Genomic DNA, 21906 nt, shown 5'->3' with positions numbered 1-21906 from the left:
GTAATTTCATACTTTATGCCGTGGGAGTCATGATTCTTGCACAAATTTTATTATTCAACACAATTTCACATGAAAGATGAATTTAAATCATGATATATAATTATGAAGTTATGACTGGTACTATCCACTGTGGAGGCTGGAGAATAACAGAAAATGGTGCAACATTGTTCAAATAATTAAAAGAAAGAACATTGAAAATATATAAGAGCAGAAGGAATGCCACATTTAGCACCTGATTTTTCTTTAGTTACATATTTCATCATTTTGTAAGACTATAATGACACAAAACTTGTTCACTATTAATTAATTAATCTAGTCTCAAAGTAATATATTTACACTAATTTTTGTCAATAATTGACCAACCCAAAATGCTATGCGTTGTTGCTACCAATACTCAGTCATACTGGGCTAGAGTTTTGAGCAACTTGTTGTACTCTCCATGCGAAATATTGCATATACAATGAGTTGACGCTCATGGATATCCCGAAACCCACTACTGAAGCAAGCAATATTGAGTAAATAGCCATCAGATGAAACTGAGAAAAAAAAAAATACAAAGCTTTAGTTGGCAAAGACAACAAGGACCTAAATTCAAAGGAGAGTCTGATTTTTGTTGAAATGCAAGGATAAATAATATTCAAGCAAAAATGATCAAGCATTAAGTCTCGAACTAAGCTAGTTTGGTGCACCAAAGAATTTTAGGAATTTAGGATAATAATTATGCAAAACAACTGCACTAAACAACAAACACACAGATTGTGGAGAAAAATAATGACAGGGAGTGAAACAAGAAAATATATTTTACATGCAATCACGGTTAGACAGCACCACTCACTATAGAATAGAACAGGTGGACGGTAAGGGCCACAAGTGCAAACTCAAGAGCTGCATAAGTCCATATATACTCCTTGATTGCTGCAAATTAAACAAGAAAATAGTGAGACTGTTTTATAAATTTATAAAAAGAGAGCTGGTAATTTCTGAGGCTCAGTTATACCAAGGATGATGGCAAATATGGATGCCAAGAGGCCCAATGTAAATGCAAATGGTGCTGCAATAACAATCGCTTGAGTTTTCAAGTCACGAATCTACAAAACAAAGAGCAATATTAGCATTGCTATGCCAATTATTATATAATTATTTTGAATTTAATCTGAGCTTCGAAATATCCAACTTATCGGAAGACATGAACTGGTTCCAGTTTAGTGGAAAGCAAATTCTTTGTTCTTAAAGTTTCCTTATAGAATGGCATACCAGTAGCTGCTCAAGGAAGAAGAAATAGCATATTGTGCTAATTAAGACCAGTACCACAAAGTCCTGCCAGGCACTGCATAACATATGATTTAATTAGCTATAAAGGTAAAAGAAACAAAAAAAACCAAAACTATCATATGCTTGAGGAATTGAATTCAAAAAGCACAAGGATGACTCGCTCGATAACAAACCCCTATAGGAGACATTATCAGCTGCCCACTCATAAATTAATGATGATGGCTACAAAGATGGCTGAAAAATTTCTATAGAAAATAAGAAATCACACTAGTGTATCAAAACTCTAGCAATCCCAGCCCTAGTATGCCTAAACCCTCACTTCTGAAAGTCCTAGAAAGATCTCTTACACGGACAGGCTCATGTAACAAAAAATGAGGCAAACCCTGTATAGGGGTTAGGTCACAGAACATTTATTTGGGGTATAAAGCATAGTTAGCGTGTATTAGCTGTAATTAGTTGTCAATTAGCAATAAGTTAGCAGTTTTAATTGTATAGTTGACTTACCATCTTTGGTATTTGTATCCTGTATAAATATACACAGTATAATGAAGATTATTCATTCAACCTAATTATAATTCTCAATTTGGTATCAGAGCTGATGGCTAAAGATTTTTCTTCCGCTGCCTAATCTCTATTCTTGCTGAAAGCAAACCCTAAATTCTACAAAATACTTAGAAAATACAAATACTAGTATTTTATGTACCTACATTCATCTGCCCAGAAGACGACGACAACCAGCAGACGCCGACGCCACCCAGAAGTTGGCGACGCTGCTGCCCAGAAGACGACGACCAGCTGACGCCGACGCCACCCAGAAGTTGGCGACGCTGCTGCCCAGAAGACGACGACCAGCTGACGACGACGCCGCCCAGACAACGACGACGCTGCCCAGATAACGACGCCGCCGCCATCCAGGAACGCCGTCGATCCCTTCTGCTTGCAGCGCCGTCGTTCCTTCCTGCTTGCAGCGCCGTCGATCCTTCCTGCCTGCAGCGCCGCCGATCCTTCCACGATTCTTTCTGACGCCGATCCTTTGTTCCTACAAGTGGTTTCTGTTCTCTGCTTATAACAGAACCCAGATTGCACAGGGTCCAAAAGTTGTTTCTGCGTGGCTGGTTTTGTGATTTCTGTTTTTTTAAATCAGTGACTTTTATAACTTCTGTTTTTCACCCTTCTGGTTAACAGAATTAAGCATATCTGATATGTCTGACGGAAAAATGACTCCTGACAGCAAGATGCCAACTGCTGTGACCATTCAGGATAATTCCTCTCAAATCCATATGAAATTGGATGGTACAAATTATCGTGTTTGGTCAAAAATTCTAGAGATGCATATTGCAGGTAGAAAAAAGAAAGGCTATATTACTGGAAGGAAAGTTGCGCCTGCTGTTGATGATTCGGCCTATGATGAATGGGAAGCTGAGGATGCTATGGTAAAATCATGGCTTATTAATTCCATGACACCTAACCTTATGTCTCATTTTGTTCAGTGTGGAACATCAAAGGAGGTTTGGGATGCTGTTAAGAGGAGCTATTTGGATGTCTCTGATTCTTCTCAAGTTTATGAACTGATGAAGAAAACTTTTCAGCTACGTCAAGATGGTCGGACTCTCACAGAATACTACAATGAGATGAACTCCATTTTTATGGAGTTAGATTATCGGAGGCCTAATGACATGGAGTGTACGGCTGATATTGAAAAGCAAAGGAAGCGCATCGCCGAAGATAGAGTTTATATGTTCCTTGCAGGTCTTGATCACAGTTTGGATCAAGTTAGCAGTCGGGTTTTGGCGACTTCTCCTTTGCCCAGCCTGGAAGAGACATACTCACTGGTTCGTCGTGAAGCACAACGACGGGTTACAATGGGAACTGAAGTTTCTTCTGAGGCATCAGCCCTGGTAGTCCAGAAGGGTAGCCTTCGGTCAGCCTCACCTCCTGCTCCTACTTATGGTCCATCTGACCCTCTTACTCGTCGCTGCACTCACTGCAATGGTACCAGACATACCGTCGACGTTTGCTGGAAGAAGCATGGCTACCCGGAGTGGTATAAGCTGAAGCAAGCTGAGAGGAAGAACAAGAAATCTTCTCAGGCTGCCCTTGCTGACACATCTCTTTCTTCTGCTTCTCATGTCTCACGAGTGTCTTCTCAAGGAGGTAATTTTGGTTTAGCCTTTATTTCTTCTGCTAATAACACTTGGGTTATTGATTCAGGGGCTACTGATCATATGACTAGTAATTCTTCCTTGTTTGATTCTCTAATATCTCCACCTGTTAAGTCTGTTCAGGTTGCTGATGGGACTCCCATGCCAGTTACAGGGGCCGGGAATGTCTCACTTTCTCCCACGTTCTCCATGTCTTCTGTCTTACTTGCACCTACTCTCTCTAATAACCTTCTTTCTATTAGCCAGCTTACCAAGCGTCTCAACTGTTCTGTAACCTTTCATTCTACTCATTGTGTGTTTCAGGACAATCTCACGAAGACGACGATTGGCATTGGTAAGGAGAGAGGAGGTCTGTACTACTTGGAGGGGGCCACGGCATTGCAATCCGAATCTAGTCGCGGCTTTCACGTAGAGAGAGAGAGGTCTGATAGGGAAAAAATTCTTTTATGGCATTGTCGTTTAGGTCATTCTTCATTTGCCTACTTAGAACGTTTATTTCCTAAGTTGTTTTGCAATGTTTCTATTTCTAGCTTAAGATGTGAACAATGCATTTATGCTAAAAATCATCGTGTTCCTTTCAAACTCAGTTCCAATAAAAGTTCGAAACCTTTTTCTTGTGTTTATACTGATGTTTGGGGTCCTTTTTCTACCCCGTCTGCTTCGGGTCATAAATACTTTGTTTCATTTATTGATGACTGCACTAGGGTAAGCTGGGTGTATTTGCTAAAGTCTAAGAGTGACGTTATCCATGTTATTCCTCAATTTTACAAAATGATTGTCACACAGTTTCATACTCAGGTTCAGGTTTTTCATTCTGATAATGGTCGTGAATTTGTGAATCAGTCTCTTGCTGATTTCTTCAAACTCCATGGCATCCTTCACCAGACAACGTGTGCCTACACACCACAACAGAACGGTATAGCAGAACGTAAGAACCGGCATCTCCTAGAGGTAGCTAGGGCCTTATGTTTTACTATGCATGTTCCTAAACGTTTCTGGGCAGATGCTGTCATGACTGCTGTTTTTCTTATCAATCGAATGCCTGCCCGTATCATTGACTACCAAACTCCTTTGAGGATGTTATCACGGTTCCACTCTATTCCTTCTACCCTTAATCTTTGTCCTAAGATTTTTGGTTGTGTGTGTTATGTTCATGTTCATTCTCTTCATAGGGATAAGCTTGATCCACGTGCTATTCGGTGTGTCTTTCTTGGATACTCTAATTCCCAAAAGGGATATAAGTGTTTTCATCCCCCTACGGGCAAATACTATGTATCTATGGACGTTCAATTTTGTGAACGAGTGTCTTATTTTTCTGGGGATGTGTCTTTGATTCCTCTTCCGGGGGAGATTAATAGTAAGGAAAAGGAACAATTATGGTTGGCAGAAAAAAGATTGTGGATTTCAGGTAAGGGGGAGGATTCAGCTACTTTGGGTGAGGGGGAGATTTCTAATACCCCAAATCTTATGGAGACTGAATCCGAACCTGAAGAAGGTATGGGTGAAAGGCCAGCACAGTTGTTTCAAAAACACTATACAAGAAGGAACAAAGATGCTACTGCCGTGCCTCCTTCTGATTCCAGTACTTCTCTCGATGATACTACCATGCCATCGAATGACTCTTCCAAGATTAATTCTGAGGTACATGTCTCTTCTCCTATAACCTTTGATAATGATTTGGACTCTAATCCTATAGTTTCAGATTCTTCTTATTTGGATCCTACCACTGTAGCTTCAGATTCTGCTGACTTGAATTTACAAGTCGGTGGTCAGGGTAGGAAATATCCTCTTCGTGATCGTAAAGAACCTGATAGGTTTGGTTTTTCCAAGTCATCTTCTAATGTCATTTATCCAATGTCTGATTTCATCTCATATCATCGGTTGTCTAAATCTCATCTAGCTTTTGCCCTTCAGTTGTCTTCTGTGTCTGTTCCTAGTCATTTTCAGGAAGCCCTTGGAGACCCCAAGTGGAAGAATGCTATGGTAGAGGAGATGGAGGCTCTCCAGAAGAACTCTACTTGGGAGATGGTCGAGTTACCTCGAGAAAAGAAGACAGTAGGGTGTAAGTGGGTATTTACGGTGAAGTATAAGTCAGATGGGACAGTGGACAGGTACAAGGCTAGACTAGTAGCCAAGGGTTACACCCAGACTTATGGGATTGACTATCAAGAGACCTTTGCCCCTGTAGCCAAGATGAACACTGTTAGGGTCATACTCTCTCTTGCAGTTAATCTGGACTGGCCGCTACGACAGTTTGATGTGAAGAATGCATTTCTTCATGGTGATCTGGTAGAGGAGGTGTATATGGATCCTCCTCCAGGATTTACACCAAAAGGAGGTAAAGTATGCAAGCTGAAGAAGGCGTTGTATGGATTGAAGCAGTCGCCGAGGGCTTGGTTTGGCAGGTTTAGCTACTCAATGAGAAAGTATGGCTTTAGGCAAGCTTTGGCAGATCACACTCTGTTCTATAAAAGGGATGGTGATAACATTACCTTGCTTATTGTTTATGTTGATGATATGATTGTTACAGGCAGTGACATACGTGAGATAGAGAAGCTTCGGAGCTATCTGGCCAGGGAGTTTGAAATGAAAGACTTGGGAGTTCTAAAATACTTCTTGGGCATTGAAGTATCTCGATCCAAGCAAGGAATTTTTCTCTCTCAACGGAAGTATGTGTTAGATCTCTTGGCCGAAACTGGTAACTCTGCCTGCGAACCTGTGGATACTCCTATTGAGGTGAACCATGGTCTAGCTGTTTACGCTCATCAGGTTCCAACGAACAAGGAGAGGTATCAGAGGTTAGTTGGGAAGTTGATCTATCTAGCTCATACTAGACCTGACATATCATATGCAGTTAGTGTTGTGAGTCAATTTATGCATAATCCGAGTGATAGACATATGGATGCAGTGAATCGTGTTTTGGCTTATCTGAAATCCTCTCCAGGTAAAGGTGTTATGTTCTCCAGGCATGGTCACCTAGATATTGTGGGATATACTGATTCTGACTTTGCTGGATCCAAATTGGATAGAAAGTCTACTTCTGGGTATGTGTCATTTGTTGGGGGCAACTTGGTAACTTGGAGGAGTAAGAAACAGAAGGTGGTATCTTTATCTAGTGCAGAAGCGGAATACCGTGCCCTTCATCATGCGACTACTGAGCTTGCTTGGCTCAAAATTCTCTTGGATGAACTCGGGTATGGTCCCCAAAAACCGATGGTGCTCTTTTGTGATAACACAGCGGCTATTGAAATTGCTAATAATCCGGTGCAGCATGATCGAACCAAGCACATTGAGCTTGACAGAAACTACATCAAGGATAATTTAGATTCTGGTGTGATTGAGGTTCCTTATATTAGGAGTGCGGATCAGCTGGCTGATATGATGACTCATGCCGTGACTAGTGGTTCTTTCCATACATCGCTATCCAAGTTGGGCATGTGCGATATTTATGCACCAACTTGAGGGGGAGAGTTAGCGTGTATTAGCTGTAATTAGTTGTCAATTAGCAATAAGTTAGCAGTTTTAATTGTATAGTTGACTTACCATCTTTGGTATTTGTATCCTGTATAAATATACACAGTATAATGAAGATTATTCATTCAGCCTAATTATAATTCTCAATTAGCATAATCAGATATGTACGGCAGGTTGGAACTCAAGACACCGACTCAACAAATTTTCAAAAGGATTAAATAATAAGAGTTGTATTTAAACATGAAAATTCCTCAATCGACCAATATGATTTGGATCCTCTTCTGGCACTTAAAGTGGAGAAATCTATTTGGAGATTCATGACTGTTCAATTATGACTGAATGACAATGGATGCATCATAAAAAGGTTTCTACCTGGGTTGTTTTTAAAACCCAGATATCTTTATGATGCACAACCTTTTACAATCATTATTCATAATGCCATGATATCTAAATGGATCTCTCTATTAAAGTCATAAATGGAAAGGGATCTTGATTTATCTCACCTTATCGTTTCTGAACGCAAACCCTGTTGGTTGTGCTCCTGTCTGCTACCCCTTTGAGCAGAGCTTTGCACCCGAAGCAAGGTTACTGGTAAATTCTGAACCTCTTGGCCACATACATCACATTTCCTGTTTCCTTTTGTGCTAAACCACTTAACTGCACACTCTTCATGTACAAGTCTGAGAGCACCTTTGCAGCTGCATTCCATTTTGAGTGTACTTTGTTCATCACATTCATCAAGACATATCCTGCACACTGCTTCTTCTTCAGGAATTTCTTCATCATCAACCTCTACTGGAACTGGAGTTATTTGATCTGATTTTCCAAGAACAAAGTTAGAGAGGACTATAAACAGTGAAATAAACTTTTAGAAATCATTCCCCCAATTTTTTTATGCAATTAAACCTGAAAAGGAGGGGGAGAGAGAAAGAGAGATATATATATATATATAGAGAGAGAGAGAGAGAGACACACACACACACACACACACACACAGACAGAGACAGGGACGGACAGAAAAAGAGCTGTAAGATATGAACCACTCATGAGTCATGATGTACAGCGAAAGTAAGTTCAAAAATTAATACTTGAGCTGGAAGATATGCAACCGTTGGCTACTGTGGAATACATAAAGCAAAAAAGTAGAAAATCACCTGAGCAAAATAGTAGAAATTTAATATGAGAAAATCTTTTAAATTATAGGATGTTTACCAAAATCTTTAGCAGACTTAATACCCTAAAAGATGGAAATTCATCTGAGTATAAATAATTTGCAGATGCAGAATGAATAAAGAACTACGATAACTGATTTACTACATACCACCACTAGGATCTGTTTGGATATTCTCATTTCGAGCAGCAAAAGATACGGATCTTACAATAACAATATTTCGTCCAGGCACAGACAGGGACCTAGAAACTGTAGCCTGGAGAGTTTTTTTCTGCACAAAATCAACCACAACCATCTCAGATTTTTTCTTTTTTTCAATTTATGATTTCCACATTTACAAGTCATTTTTATTGAAGCATTAATGAGTGAGAAAATCTAAAAGAAGATCTACTTTTCTTTTTAATAGAGAACAACATAATAGCTTAGCAGAATTGACCTGAATTGTCATATAACACGATTAAGAGGTACCTTTGTTATCAGTAAAGCAGAAACATAAATCAGATTTCACTTGTGTGACAATGAATACTCAAGGGTTATTCTTGAAAACAAAATTTTTGGGAAAAAACAAAAAAAAGAAAGATACAATGTCTCTAGTTAAATTATCAATCATGAAACGCCATCTGCCCAGATCATGAGAACAGTGGATTTTTTTTTTTATAGGACAAGAAAAGTGGAATTCTCTTAATAGCATTTGTTGCATCACCTTTTTTATAGCTCCAAGTGCAAAGAAGAGCATGTGAAACTCAAAAACTAGGGAAAACTCTATTATGCATGACAACTTACATGTGGCTTGTGCTGTTCATTATACATCCTCGCAGAAATAGGTGTAGAAACTGAAGGGGACAAATTTGATGCCGGTGTAACAGGAAGAGAGATGCATCTTTGCCAAGAAAATGCTGATGCCAAATTGGCCATTGTAGGACTTTCAGGAGCTGTACTGGGGTCTGAATTAAGGAGGGAGCTTTTCTCACCATCCGGTTGAGTACTTTTTTTCTTAAAGCTTAAACCCCGGAAGAGGCCTCCTGAGAGTGAGCTACCCTTAGAGGAACCTTGAGATTGGAGTAAACCCTTTCCACTACGGCTACTGCCAAATCCCACAGGCCTTGGGGGTATTTGAAGTGATATATCAGGCCGCCTCCCACTAGGATCTGGGTCTGTAACTTCTTCCTTTATTGACTCCACCCTTTGGACACCAGCCTGCATAAAACAAATAATCTAACACTTCTTGTCATTTGGTCTAAAAGCTTTCATAAGATTTCTTATATACCAAAAATAAATAAATCAAATTTGTCATACAAAAAGAAAACAGTATTGTAAGGATGTGCCAATTGTACAATTCAGCTTAAATAGCTATAAAGGCCATACTATTTAAAACAATCAAGATCTGCAATCATAAGAAAAGTAGCAGTAGAGCAGCCTACATAACAGAATCAAGATCTGCAAATACCAATAAAAGAGGAAAAAGAAGAATCTAAAGCTTCCATGAAAGCAGTTCCAACAAAAAATATAAATCAAATTAGTGAAATAAGAAACAGGACTAAAGTTCATGGCCTTTATCAGATAATAGCCCTAATCTGAAATCCAACCACCAAAGACAAAAATTAACTATGATTCAGCTCTCATTAATAAAGCAGCACCCAAATAAAGGAAACAAAAAATACGTACTACCCGGTTGTTTACTTGAGCTATATAAGGAAACCCAGAAGCCAAATCTTTCAACAACAAAGCCTAAGTTGCATACACACAGACATACATAGTAAATGCAAATATAGTAACACACACAGGAAAGTATATGAGATAACCTGAGCAGGAGAAGCTTCTGCAACTCCATTGGTCACTGCTTGAGCTGCTTGCATTATTAATATTCTGAGTCCCCAAGGATCCTTCAATTAAAAAAGACAAAGGAAAAGTACCCAGAAAACAAAAAGACTATAAAAATGTAACAGAGACTGAGAAAGAAATGAAAGGGTTAAGAAGGAATAGGAGAGAAAGGTGTTAAGGTTTGATGTATTTTAATAATAATGGAAAATGGAAACTATTATTCTATGGGTGAGAAAGGCATGGGAATTTCAGGGAAGACGCTGGTCTGGTCCGGTCGCGTAGAAGATGACGTGAGCTTTGTTTGATGGTCACCAGAGGCTTTCGTCTCGTTACCGCATTCACTTTCCTACACGCACTCATTTTACAAACTTTCTTCACTCGCTTTCACCATTAATGGCCGGCTCTTTGTTCCGAGTAACTTTTCCGTGTGCTGTGATAAAGTGGTGTTATGGATGGTCAGTTTGGTATTGTGTAAAAAAATAACTGTGTGGTAAAACAGTTATGAGGTAAAATCAGCTATGAAGTAAAGTCAGCTGTAAAGTAAAATATATGAGTGTTTGGTAAAGTATGTTTTCAAAAGTGCTGTGAGTGCAAAAAACAGTATCAAAGTGTTTGGTAAATGTTAATGTAAAAGTGATGTGACTGTGTATAATTACTAAAATAGACATAATGTTAAAAGTGCCTTTCACTTATTTGTTTGGTAAAAATAAAATATTTTTTTACTTGTTTTTAAAATTTTTGGCTACAAATTTTTATTAGCATTAATTTTTCTAAGAACAACATTATTAAATAAGTATGTGTATTATTTTTTGGCTTAATTATCGATTTACCACTCAAAACTGTAACTCATTCCCACTTTACCACCTGAAAGTTTTTTTGTCCCAGATTACCACCTGTAACTTACATCCGTGTCCCATTTTACCTTGTTCCGTCAACAATTCCGTTAATGCTGACGATCTGGTCGTTAATGCTGACGTGGCGCGCTAGATGTGCGCCACGTGTCACATCTTTTTTTTATTTTTTCGCATTTTTTTATTTTTTTATTTTTATAAACTTTGAAAATTAATTAAAAATAGCTCCGAACTCAAAAAAATACAAAAAAAATTCCTACGGACTCGTCTTGACTAGCACTAATTTACTATAAGGTTAAATTACCAATTTGCCCTCTAAAAATTTTCAAAAAAATTAGAAAGTCCAAATTTATTTCTAAAAAATTAAAATAAATTTTCCTCTATTAAATAAATTCTAGAATTTTCGTAAACTCTTGGACAAATTCTCAAAAATATTTTGAAAAATTACCAAAAGCTTGTTTTAGAGAATTATTTCGAGACTTTACAGAAATTTTAGAATTTTTCTAGAATTTATTTTATAGAGAATTTTATTTTTCTCTAAGACCGAGAGGTCTTTTGGGTAGCAAGTATTCACGAGAAAGGTATTGTTAGTTTTTAGAAGACTAACGGTGCAGACCTCATATTTTTTGGAGTTCGGGAGATTATTCTATGAATTTTCAAAGAGTCTAGAGTATTTTAATTTTCTAGAAATAAATTTGGACTTTCCAAATTTTTTGGAAATTTTTAGAGGGAAAATTGACATTTTGACCCCATAGTAAATTAGTACTAGTTAAGACAAGTCGGTAGGAATTTTCCGTGTATTTTTCTAAGTTCGGAGCTATTTTTAATTAATTTTCAAAGTTTATAAAAATAGAAAAATCAAAAAATACAAAAAAGATGTGACACATGGCGCACATCCAGCGCGCCACGTCAGCATTAACGGAATTGTTGACGGAACAAGGTAAAATGGGACACGGATGTAAGTTACAGGTGGTAATCTGGGACAAAAAAACTTTCAGGTGGTAAAGTGGGAATGAGTTACAATTTTGGGTGGTAAATCGATAATTAAGCCTTATTTTTTTAGGTATATTATAATTTTAATCATGCAAATAAAATATCATAATTAATTATCACAATATAAAATATAACTAACAATCGACATATTTTTTAATTTAAAATAAACAAATTAAAAATATATAAATCAATGAGGATATTATGAGTAAAATAAAATATTCATTGTTGCTGTAATTCACTGCAGCTTTCAAAAGCACCTATAAACCTGCTTTCTGTTTTTGTTGTGGGGAGTTGAGAATTGTAGAAAAAATCAGTTTTTAATTTTTTTACCAAACACCAAAACTGCTATAGGTGATTGAGAATTGTCATCCACAACAGCTTTTGTGTCTTCCACCGCAATCTCAAACGGGGCCTAATTCATCTTCATAATATTAAAAAGTTTTTTTTTTTTTGCCATGGATAATATTAAAAAGTTTAATTACTAATTTATCACTCAAAATTGTAATTTATTTTTACATTGACATCTGAAAGTTTTTTTGTTTTAGATTATCACCTTTAATATCTTTTCTTGTATTTTTTTTATTTTTTTTATTTTCCTATTTTTATAAACTTTGAAAATTAATTAAAAATATCTCTGAACTCAGAAAAATATACAAAAAATTTCTACAAACTTGTCTTTACTATAACTAATTTACTATGGGGTCAGAATACCAATTTTCCCTCTAAAAATTTCCAGAAAATTTGGGAAGTCCAAATTTATTTCTAAAAAATTAAAATACTCTAGACTCTTTGGAAATTCATAGGATAATCTCCTGAACTCCAAAAAACACGAGGTCTGCACTGTTAGTCTTCTAAAACCTAACAATACATTTCTTGTGAACACTTGCTACCCAAAAGACCTCTCGATCTTAGAGGAAAATAAATTTCCCTCTATAAAATAAATTTTAAAATTTTTGTAAAGTAGCAAAATAATTCTCTAAAACAGGCTTTTGGTAATTTCTAAAATATTTTTTGAGAATTCGTCTGAGAGTTTACAAAAATTCTAGAATTTATTTAATAGAGAAATTTATTTTAATTTCTTAGAAATAAATTTGGACTTTCCAATTTTTTTGGAAATTTTTATAGGGAAAATTAGTAAATTAGTGCTAGTCAAGACAAGTCCGTAGAAATTTTCCGTGTATTTTTCTGAGTTCGGAGTTATTTTTAGTTAATTTTCAATGTTTATAAAAATAGGAGAATAAAAAATATCCAAAAATAAAAGCAAAGATGTGACATGTGGCACACATCCAGCGTGCCACGTCAGCATTAACAGTCACGTTAGCATTTTTAACGGAGTTGTTAACGGAACAAGGTAAAATGTGACACAGATGTAAATCACAGATGTAAATTACAGGTGGTAATCTGAGACAAAAAATCTTTTAAGTGGCAATGTGAGAATGAGTTACAGTTTTGGATGATAAATCGATAATTAAGCCTATCTTAAAAGTAAAATATTTATTATCCTTTATAACATGTGATTTAATAACATTACCGAGAGTGTGATGACCAAAATACTAAATATTTTTAATAATATCCCAAGTTCTTGTTTTGTTTTTCATTTCATTTTTCAATATCTTAATGAATTATGAATCAAAATACTAAAAGTATGAGGATGCCAAAATAATAGGAATAAATATATGAAAATGACATTATAAAAAAAGTAAATTGACTTGAAAATCAACTTTAAAAATGTCATGAATCAATAAGATAAGAAAGACTCAATCATATGTACTTATTCTTTTGTAAGAAAAAGGAATATCAATATATTCTTATCTAAATAATACTTTAATATTCATTCTAACTTTTGCCTAGTCCCCCATTTTTCAAAGATTCTATTGCCCTGTTCAACTATTTTGTTGAAGGTTATTTGCTCCACTTTCTTTTTCTTTTTGTTTGAATGATTATTTTCATAATTCATATGAAATATTTCCTTTTAAATTAGAAAAATGAGTTTCTTCAATGTTGTATCCATATTCATAAATAGTGGTGTTGGGCAACCACCAATGTGAGTTCTTGATCAATCACAGATGTCATCCATCCTTGATTTAATCACCTATGTCCAATACAGAATGAAGATAAGCTTTAAAGGACTTGTCTAGGACTCTAGCTATGATATTTTATCTCGAAAAACACATGTAGCTAGCATTATTAACAATTCATCTAATTTATATATTGTACATTATTAAGTCATTCTTTTTATATAATATTAATTTTGTTCACACTCATGACTATGACTTGTGTTAAATCACATAACTCCAACAATTTCCACCTTAAAAAAATTAAAGTTAGCTCACATCCAGCCAACTTGATTACAAATCTCGAGGTATACCAATTTCGAGTTTTGATGTGCTATAAATGTTCTCTCGTTTGAGTTATCACTTTTACTATGTAAGTAATGGACCAACGTAGGCCTACTGCAGCATTTGACTGAACAGCAACATTATACCAGACTGAACCACATGAGTATAACACAAAGTAAAGGCAAGCCCAATACACCAATTCAAGTGTAGATTTTTGTCTTAAAATAATTAAGTTTTATAGTAGATTATCATTAAACTTATATATTGTAAATTGTTAAGTTATATTATCGCGTGAGTTTAATTTCATTCACACTTATAATTTATATGATTATATCAAACAACACAACTACAACAAATAAATTCTCTAGTTCCGATATTACATACCACTATACCAGATTAATATACTCATTTCTACGTAGGAGATGCAAATAAAGTTGCAAACATAGTGCTTCAAATTTTTATTTTAGCTTAGCCCTCACGCAACTCTTTAAATTCAATCCAAATGGCAGAACAATATTGACCACTTTTCCACTAGCGAGTATATTTTGTATGCTGATCCGCAAGGAACAATATTTGAGTCACCTCTTGGGGATATCTCAAGGTCATTTCACCCTTTCAAATTTTGATTTCGGCAATGCCGGTGTATGATCGAAACCGTTCAATTTTTAGATCACTTATTATAGATCTTTTCTACAAAAAATTAACTCAATCAGAAATCGTTTAGTTATATAACTGTTGTCGATTAAATAAAAAAATCAATGATTTGGTAAAAAAATCACTTTTTAATTGAAAACCATCTATTTTTTCTATTTAATTAACAACAGTTATATAATCAAACGATTTCCGATTGATTTAATTTTTTGCAGAGATAATTTTTAATATGTTATTTAAAAAGTGAACAGTTATGATCATACATCGACATTACCAAAATTAAAATTTGAGGAGGTGGGATGACCTTGAGGTACCCAAGGGGTGACCCAAGTATTGTTCCTCGGCAAGTAGAGGTGTAGGCAAGGACCCTACTTCTTGTTTTGGGTAGGTCCACCGAATTGAATTAGCATCATCATCTTCATTGACCACAAACCAAATTGTGTACTGGAAAAAAATAAAGTAAATAATATAATAAACCCAAAAGAAAAAGAGCATTTTAGAAAAACCAGAAAACAAGTGATTCTTGTTTTTTCCACAAAAAAAAATGATAAAATTTTTATGAAGAATAAAATAAGATTTTTATTTTATATTTTATTTTATAAACAAAGGGAGAAAAAGTTGGGTAAAAAAAAAAAGAGCAATATTTTGATTTTTGAGCAAACGCAGGCCCATATCGGAGTTCGAAGCCCAAACTCCAAAAGACAAAACTCGGTTTCGCAGTTGGAGTCGGTCTTTTTCCAGAGCTCCGTCTACTCTTCAGCTGTGTAAATCTGTAGCTCCATTAACACCTTTTACTTATTTGACCAAGCATGTCCTTGTTATACACTTTTTGAAATTGGATTTTTCAGTTCTTCTTTGTGTAGCGAAAATGAAGTTTCTGGATTGGTATTTGAAGATTTCACTTGGGTCGGCTCTGATTGGAGCTTCCATGGAGTTTTTCATGATCAAAACCGGCTTCTGTGTGAGAACTCTCCTTTTTCGCTTCTTTCAATCTCTACCCAATTTTTTCTTTCTCCTGATTGTTATTGTTTTCCTGGTTATTCGTTTTTCATTTTTGGTTGGAAGTACCTTTCTCTGATATTTATTGCTGGAGTTTGCTGTTTTACTGCTTGTTACAGAATGATAACGTTGAGGTTATGATAAATGATGATAGAACTGTTTTTTATTTTTTATAATTCATGAAATAATGGATGGAGTATTATTTTAATACATGTCCTTGTGAGATATTGTAAAGTTTGTGCTTAAAGTTTGATTTCTTTTTTAAATAGATTAGATTGTGCTTGTAAAATGCAAATTCGTATAATTTGATGAATATAAAAAAGGTTGTTCATGACTGTTAATAGTTTGTGAAAGCAAACATCATATTTGTAGTAGGGAATTTTGAAAATGGCTCAGATGGCCTTATACATGGACTTCTATGTTCAATGTTAGATATAAATGATATTGTTGGTTGAACTGAACTTAGATGAGGTTTCACTTGGATTTTACTGAATTTTTGGACCCTTTTGAGTTGGCGCTTGCGTTCAAGGGTAACCAATATTTCCTCCCAAGTGGTTTTGAGGATTGAATGATGTGGAGTTTGAACCTTAGAAAGGTCTCCACTCAATATTTCCTTTGATCTGTCTTGCTCCCTTGAGCCCTTGTACGGTTACCTTTCGAAGATGGTTGGGTCCTCTAAGTAAACCCCTCCCCTCTCACTTCAGGTCTCCCCTACCCTAACCATGTTTTTCTTTTCAGAAAAAGAAAAAATAAACACACAAATGCCTCCACTCTCTACAGCCCTCTCTTTAGGAGAGACTAGTTACCTTCTCATGTTAATGTTGTTTCTAAGAAATGTCTCTTAATGTTGTTTGGTATCAGCTAGTTAAATTGTTCTGTACCATATTTTCTGAAAGAGCGCCTGTTGCGTTCTCTCTTATATTTTTCATTTTGTTCTGGCATAATCTAATTCTTAGTTACCCTCTCTCCGTACATGCAGATGACAAAGTAACTGTTCTGGAGTCTGAGAAACGGGCTTGGGAGAGTTCACCAGAGGCTCAAGCAATCAGAGACGCTCTCAATCCTTGGAAAAATCGTGATGCAGAAGAAGCGAGGAAAGAATCCTAAGTTGGATAGCGGTATGTTCAGAAGGTTTGTTTGAGTGATTGCATGGATCTAAAGTAGTTTGTAGAGTGCGTTCCTTTTGCTTGGTACAACTTATAAGATCAAGAACTATAACCGTTTATTGTTGTGATACCAACTCAGGATTTACAGTGGCTAGTAAACTGTGATTTCCGTCTTGTTTGCTAGCCTTTTCCCATTTTCCAGCAACTTCTGGGTGGGTCACGATCCTAAACTCTTTTTGTTTTGGGTGTCATCTGCATTGTTTTGTTTCAATATCTACTATGGTAATACAGATCACAGATTTATTCTTTTGACTTGGCCATTACTCTCTATGATTGATGTGTTTGGACTAATATCTCTGTAGAAAAATTGAATGATAGCTGATAGTATTAGAATCTGTCTATGAGCTCAGCTTGAACTATGCCTGCAAAGTAATTATAGGCTCTGATATTTGATCACATCTCACAACTAAATATCTTCTTTATCATGGTAAAACATCGGATTTTTATGAGAATGGGTTTTTTGCCTCTCAAACAATACCTGTGGTTTACTTGCTAGTTTGACTAGTTTACTGCACAAAGATTCTCTGCAAACAAGTTTTGCCATATTAAAAATCTAACTAGTTTTTTGCGATTCCTCTGCAGGAGGAAGATAAAACTATTAGCAGGAAATTGCTTTGAGAAATACTGATAAAAAAGGACACCCTTTCTTCGGACTAGCACACAAGTGAGATATAACCTATCATTCTGAAAAATCATTTTATTCCATCTGAATTTTTGTAACTTCTATTCTTCTTGTCCTGGGAACCTCATGAACAGTTTCCAAGAATGTATTCATCTATTCCTTTTGATTGGTTCTTCTAAGCACCTACAGTTACGAATTACTACTCCTGGAAAAATTATGTTACTCTTTGCCATTCTTGATGTTCTTCATTATATTTAAAAAGGAAAGAAAATATAGGAAAAAGAATTACTACACCTTTAATATACATGATTATGAAACTAAACCTTCCCCAGAATATATGCACCAAACACCCCATTCGAAAGATTAGGGACTATACCGTTTTGAATTGCAGAATAGCCAGTACTATCTGGCAGCATTTTTGTTGGCTGTGTAAGTAAATTCAGGGTGTCTAATCAACTAAGTAGATCAAGGTTACCGTTGCTTTTGGAGTTTTGGATGGTAGAGTTTGTGAGGCTTTGGCTTTTGCTTTTGTCTTGGATGGTAGAGTTGGGGTTGATGTGATAATGGGTATAGTGGGTTGTTACTGTACTTATCAGTGTCCCCAACTGGTGAAGTAGGAGGTTGATATTAGTATGGAGAACTGGGGTATGTTTGGCAGCTAAGAAAGTCCACTTGTATGATTTGCAAAGAGGGTATTCAATCCCATTTGATCATGTGCGCGCAGTGCTTTGGAACATCTCTTTAGACACTGCAATTGAAAAATGAATGGCTAAAATTGTCTAATAATCATTAAAAAATGTCACTCATAAAGAACAAAAAAATATTTGAAGCCACACGATCTCTTCAGTATTTAAAAAGAAAAAAAACATGAATTTTTGAATGCAATGTCGGCAAACCCCTAAAGTTGGTGAAAACGACTTTAAAGGTCATGCACTGAAGAATATATCAACACCAAATTACCTCACTCAGTTCACATACACTTGCCCGTGCGTATTCAATGATGTAGAATTTGTTTTTGCGCTAATGAAAATTGAATTTGAAGGAGTAGGTGGACCATTTAAGTGGGATTATCAACCCCACTTAATATAAAATAATCATGAACATGAGTCTTAATTCCATTCCCTTGCTGTTAGTACCTAATTACCCTGTGCTGATTAAACCCAACAATCAAATTATTTGTACACTATTTATTGATGACATTGTAAAGTAGGTGACACCTATTTAGGTAAATGATGTAATTAGTTTTGTAATAGTAAATGTGATACATGTAACATTACTTGTCATTTAAAAACCCCACTAACCTGATAGAGAATGATAGAGCGTGGATGGATATAAACCCTATGTTTCAAGGAGAACAAGTAAAACCAAGCTTTTTCGATCATAAGAAAGCCTCCCTCTATTTCTCTCGAAAATAAAGAGCAAGAGACTTGAAAGGACGAGAGAGTGGATGGATGACATAAAACCCACCACCAAATTGGAATGTCAAGCAAGTTTAACCTACTACTTTTTTGACCAAATAGGAGTGAGGAATGCGTTAATTACAGCCATATAAGAAACATTAGACAAAGATCAGAAGAACCTACCTAAACTAACAACAAAACTATTCAAAATAAATAGTGAAAATGGATTGCAAGGAGGGTTTTGATGTGTCTTCCTTCTTTTTATGGGAAGGCAGTGCAGATTCTGAGGCAGACACTGGTCCTCTCAAAGCAAACACTAGTAAAATAGCAGTAGTTCGAGATGAGGATGCTGAGTCATGTAGCTCTGACACAAGTTATGATAGGCTTGGTGGTGCTTGTGAGGCTGTTGATTGCAAGGAAGCAGATCATGAGGCTCTTGATTGTAATGATACTAGGGTGTGGCTGCAGTCAGATATTGCAGCAGCCGTTGGATATATCTCAGTAGATCATCAGGAAGAAGAAGAAGAAGAAGTGGAATCAAAGGTGGTTGGTGTTAACATGGATGAAATGGAGGACAGGCTCTTTTGGGAGACTTGCATGGCAGTGGGATACCCATCTGCTAAAGTATAGACAACACCAAGGCTATAAATTCTCGATTCTCAAATACTCTGTCTTTCTTCTTAGGCTTAGAAACATATATAATTTAAGTTTGGTTTAAAAGATAGTGAAAATGTCTTAAGGTACGTGTATATATACTTATTGTACGTGATGCATGCCTTTTTGGGAGATTTCATCAGTGATTAAATATAATTGTGTTATTTATCCAAATTAAAAAGATGAATATATGATTGTGTTTCAATAGAGTGAGTGCAGCCTGGCCTTTTATTCAATTTTTACCATATGGTATAATTAAGTAGCTATTGATAAGAAAAATGAAGACCCACATGCAATTACAAATTGATTTGCGCCATGTCTATTCCTCGATCTTATGCATTTGTTATAGTATGCTCCTTAGGTCGAGGGGCTTTACTAGCTAGTATTTATGTGTATGTGGAGTGTGGTCCTATACATATGATTTTCTAAATGCAAATTGTATTCTTTTATATACTTCAGCCTTTTGATTGAAGGTTAGCTGGAAGCTATTCTCAGGCATCCAAAATAAATCTCAAAATTTAGATTTGGAAGCTATCCTCGAATATAGGGATCGAAACCCTGCATATTATTATGCTTTGAATGAAAGGGATTTGGAGTTCAATCTATTATATATACAGATATGCTTTGGTGGCATCTAATCTTCCATGAAGCAAATGCGAGTATTTGGGATTTATAAGAAGATCAGAAGAGTAACTCAATTACATAGTGGCTCATTATATAATTGGCACAAAAGTCCTACGAAGTGTTTTATACACTTCTATATATCTTATAAGATTATGACTATCTAAATTCAAATTAATATTGCAATTAAGTTGTGAGGGATTATAAAATTTTCACTAGCTCAAAAATTACACGTCATGCATGCATGTTTCGACTTAAAGACAATTGGGATTTCAAATTACCCTCATTTAAAATTTAAACTATTCCACAAACACCAAGTGACGATACGAGAGAGATGAGCAAAACAAGGACAAGGAACTCTACGATAAGATAAGATCGAGCATCTTTGCACCATAGCTTTTGATAGACACTACACCGGTGCCCTTTTTGAGTATTTTACGGAGTTTTTTTTTTTAACTTTTTTAGAGGGGCAAAATAGTCATTCTAAAACGTGGGGGATTTTTGCTTCCACATGAAAGTAGGTTATTCAGATTTTAGTACATCCTTCTTCAAATGTACGTAAGTGTGAAAAATCCAAAAACAGACGTACATGAGTAGAAAGACAAGCTGTCCTAATTATTATTATTAATGGTTATGAGTTTATGACCTTATGGGCCATATGGCCGTCAAGCTTCACCTGATAGCAAACTGATCAGCGCGGAATCAATCATTTGCTTTCTGTTTACTCGATCTCCATTAAATGTGCAGAGATCTCTCCAAGAACATTGAAACTCAACTTAATTAATATATTTATGCCAACCATCATGTATACAATACATGTCTTCTTTATTAAGGCAACAACAGAAGACAGATGCTCCATATTTTGCGACGCGCGTGCAAAATCAAGTCCTTGTAATTTCATAACAAGAACAATTAAGAAAGCCAAACACCAACTACCTTGAAAACATGAATTGAAATTTTGTCATAATTGAAGCATCATCATCTAGTATTTTGTCAAATCTAATAGACATTTACAGCTAGTACGTGTGTATATATATACAGGCTCCTATTAAGGTATACTTCAACTTATTTATGTTGAGGTATGGCCTTGTTGGAGCCTACACGAGTCGTTTTGTGTCGATCCGAACCGTTCATAAGGATCATCTTCATTGATAGATCATTCTTACAAAAAATTAGCCAAATCAGAAATCATTTGCCTATCTAACTTTGATCAAACAAATGAACGGTTTCATTGAAAATATTTGGTTCGTCCATTTATTTGATCAAAGTTAGATAGGCAAATGATTTCCGATTTGGTTAATTTTTTGCAAGGATGATCTATCAATGGAGATGTAAAAATTGAACGATTCGGATCGACACAAAACGACTCGTGTGGGCCCCAATAGAGTATACCTTAACATAAATAAGTTGAGGTATACCTCAATAGAAGGAGCTTGTATATATACTTTGTTGGGGCCCACACGAGTCGTTTTGTGTCGATCCGAACCGTTCACAAGGATCATATTTATTGATATATATATATATATATATATCTACCCATTATGTGATACAATATACTAGGGTAATGTCCTTTTATCAAATAGATTAATTAGCAACATAATACTAATTAGATTGATTCTTAATTGAATTTTTGGTCCAAATTTATAATCAAACAACATAAACATCATGAATATATAAAGCAAACATTTTATATTGTGAGACTGTCTACAA

General features: G+C 35.6%; 3 protein-coding genes across 8 annotated transcripts; 2 read left to right on the top strand and 1 right to left on the bottom strand.

The window, feature by feature from the left end:
- Positions 1 to 70: 70 nt before the first annotated feature.
- LOC147294239 (uncharacterized) lies at positions 71 to 10294 on the bottom strand. Of its 2 annotated transcripts, none has more exons than XM_086230735.1 (8): positions 9882 to 10294; positions 8863 to 9276; positions 8230 to 8350; positions 7412 to 7724; positions 1255 to 1327; positions 998 to 1088; positions 836 to 915; positions 71 to 536 (listed from the first exon to the last, which is right to left on the bottom strand). In XM_086230735.1, the coding sequence occupies exons 1-8, from the start codon at positions 9933 to 9935 to the stop codon at positions 399 to 401; spliced, it is 1284 nt and encodes a 427-aa protein (XP_086086861.1). In that variant the 5' UTR covers positions 9936 to 10294; the 3' UTR covers positions 71 to 398. The 2 variants fall into 2 exon arrangements, with proteins under 2 accessions (XP_086086861.1, XP_086086862.1); XM_086230736.1 differs by having other exon boundaries at positions 404 to 536; positions 806 to 915.
- Positions 1981 to 3901, top strand: LOC147294240 (uncharacterized). The gene is made up of 2 exons (XM_086230737.1): positions 1981 to 3426; positions 3738 to 3901. The coding sequence occupies exons 1-2, from the start codon at positions 2475 to 2477 to the stop codon at positions 3770 to 3772; spliced, it is 987 nt and encodes a 328-aa protein (XP_086086863.1). The 5' UTR covers positions 1981 to 2474; the 3' UTR covers positions 3773 to 3901.
- A 5092-nt stretch (positions 10295 to 15386) lies between the features above and the next one.
- On the top strand, positions 15387 to 17736 carry LOC147294238 (DNA mismatch repair protein). 5 transcript variants are annotated; one of them, XM_086232769.1, is made up of 4 exons: positions 15387 to 15498; positions 15583 to 15693; positions 16713 to 16851; positions 17482 to 17736. In XM_086232769.1, the coding sequence occupies exons 2-3, from the start codon at positions 15603 to 15605 to the stop codon at positions 16838 to 16840; spliced, it is 219 nt and encodes a 72-aa protein (XP_086088895.1). In that variant the 5' UTR covers positions 15387 to 15498; positions 15583 to 15602; the 3' UTR covers positions 16841 to 16851; positions 17482 to 17736. The 5 variants fall into 5 exon arrangements, 3 of the variants coding, with proteins under 3 accessions (XP_086088895.1, XP_086088897.1, XP_086088896.1); XR_015120457.1 differs by adding an exon at positions 16979 to 17051 and having other exon boundaries at positions 15442 to 15693; XR_015120458.1 differs by adding an exon at positions 16979 to 17051 and having other exon boundaries at positions 15442 to 15693; positions 16713 to 16864.
- Positions 17737 to 21906: the final 4170 nt, after the last annotated feature.

This window comes from Dryas octopetala, chromosome 2 (assembly GCF_963921425.1).
Source record: "Dryas octopetala chromosome 2, drDryOcto1.1, whole genome shotgun sequence".
Lineage (NCBI taxonomy): Eukaryota > Viridiplantae > Streptophyta > Magnoliopsida > Rosales > Rosaceae > Dryas > Dryas octopetala.
Note: the sequence above shows the minus strand (reverse complement) of the source record. Positions and strands in the feature narration are given on the sequence as shown.